Raw genomic sequence first — 1,659 nt, 5'->3', positions numbered from 1 at the left:
GAAAACTGAGAGCTCTTTGGAGCTGCACTGAATATGATGTAATTGTAGGCCGGGGCGAGTGAGGTGTCGATGGAGCCTTCCAGGTTGCAACTTGGTGGGGCCTTTTGCCCTGCTGAGGTAACTTCCTCAGGAAGTTAACCGTTTAACTGGAAGTAACCATCGATCCCTTGGTTGCTTTTGAAGCCTGTGCAGAAAATCTCTCTCGGTCTAGGAACAGTGATTGGGTCCCTAGGCCATGGCTCAGACTGTGCTTATCTGGGAGGTTCTTCCTTAGGGCTTTCGCAGAAAGTGAAGCTCACATAGTGTATCGTGCTTCCATGTTGGCCTTTAAGGGGGGCTTGGCAGAATTGCAGGCCTTGCTGGTTCAGCAGCCAGAGCAGAGGACTCACCTTTGGAAGGGGCTACTGGGTGGGGGATGGAGATGGGGTGTAGCAGAGAGGGGACTCCAGGCTTTTGAGTAGTACTGTCAGGTTTTGATAAGTTCTGGTAAAAACTGCGAGAATTTTCATATGTGCGCTGAACTTCCTCACGATTGTTTTGAACACACACACACACACGCATGCACACACACCACGCACATGCACACACACACAAGCATGCACATGCACACATACACACTGAAAGGTCAAAGTGTCAAGAGCAGGCTTTTGTGCCTTGGTCTCCATCCCAGAACTGTCAGTCAAGTAGCCCCTTCACTGGCCTGCGGTTAGTCTGATACCATGGCAACCACCTTTTCCCAACATGCTCTGGTCACTATAAGACTAGAAAGGCATAAATATCTAGCATATGCACATCCAGTTCATTATTTGGTTTGGGAATATTTTGTAGCCCTAGTGCCGGAATAAGAGTTTGTCCCTCATCCATAGGCTAACCTCAGAGTTCTGGTAAACTCACTCAGGGGCAAACCTGCACAGGCATGTTTCCTGTCCTTTCCTGTCTTTCTGTGGATAATGTGCAACTAGTCTCGATAAGGTGTTCAGGGGCTGAACATGTTTGTCTTTCTCATTGTGCCCAACTTTGGGAAGACCCCCCATTTAGGGCCCAAGACTGTACCCCATAGGCAGCGTGCTTGTCTAGCATGCATATAGCCCTGCCTTAGATTCTTCCGACTGCTGAAAGCCACTGGCTTTCCATCTCAGTGATGCAGGTTACATGATAACCCAAGAATCAGAGGCAACTGTGGAGAGATGGGCTTAAGCTCCATGTCACTCACAGCACACTTTCTCAAAGCAACTGTAGCAATACCACATTCGTTTCTATCAATCAGTTCTGATGTCTCTATTTTTTTCTGTAAAACAAAAAGTTACAGAGTTTATTCAATTCCTAAATTTCAGAGATATAACTGATGAAAATTATATACAAATATATTGTGTCTGTTCATGGTTAGGAGAATAGGAAAGGAAGCCTGCTCCCCTTTAACCAGCACAGGATAGAGTCTCCTGTTACTTTTGAGTTGAACTTTTACCTGCCTGCTCCCCTGAATCCCGAGACTGGCCTTGAGGAAGTTGCAGACCAACCATCTTACTGAACTCATGAGCTAGGGAAGGGNCAGTACTGAAGGAAAACTCACCATCAGCCTATGGGGACAACTGGGACTTCCATGAGCTTGTATCTGCACCCTCATGGTCAGAACAGGGGTGTGGTCTGCAGTAGTGAGAG

General features: G+C 47.2%; 1 protein-coding gene across 1 annotated transcript in view; it reads right to left on the bottom strand.

The window, feature by feature from the left end:
* LOC110287114 overlaps window positions 1-1,624 on the bottom strand; it is a 3,198-nt gene extending 1,574 nt beyond the window's left edge. The window contains exons 1-2 of the mRNA XM_021153787.1: window positions 1,571-1,624; window positions 1,153-1,288 (exon numbers count right to left, since the gene is read on the bottom strand). Coding sequence (XP_021009446.1) covers window positions 1,153-1,288; window positions 1,571-1,624 — 190 coding nt within the window. The remainder of the gene's footprint in view (window positions 1-1,152; window positions 1,289-1,570) is intronic.
* Between the last annotated feature and the right edge of the window lie 35 nt (window positions 1,625-1,659).

The sequence above is a fragment of the Mus caroli genome, chromosome X, assembly GCF_900094665.2.
Source record: "Mus caroli chromosome X, CAROLI_EIJ_v1.1, whole genome shotgun sequence".
Lineage (NCBI taxonomy): Eukaryota > Metazoa > Chordata > Mammalia > Rodentia > Muridae > Mus > Mus caroli.
Note: the sequence above shows the minus strand (reverse complement) of the source record. Positions and strands in the feature narration are given on the sequence as shown.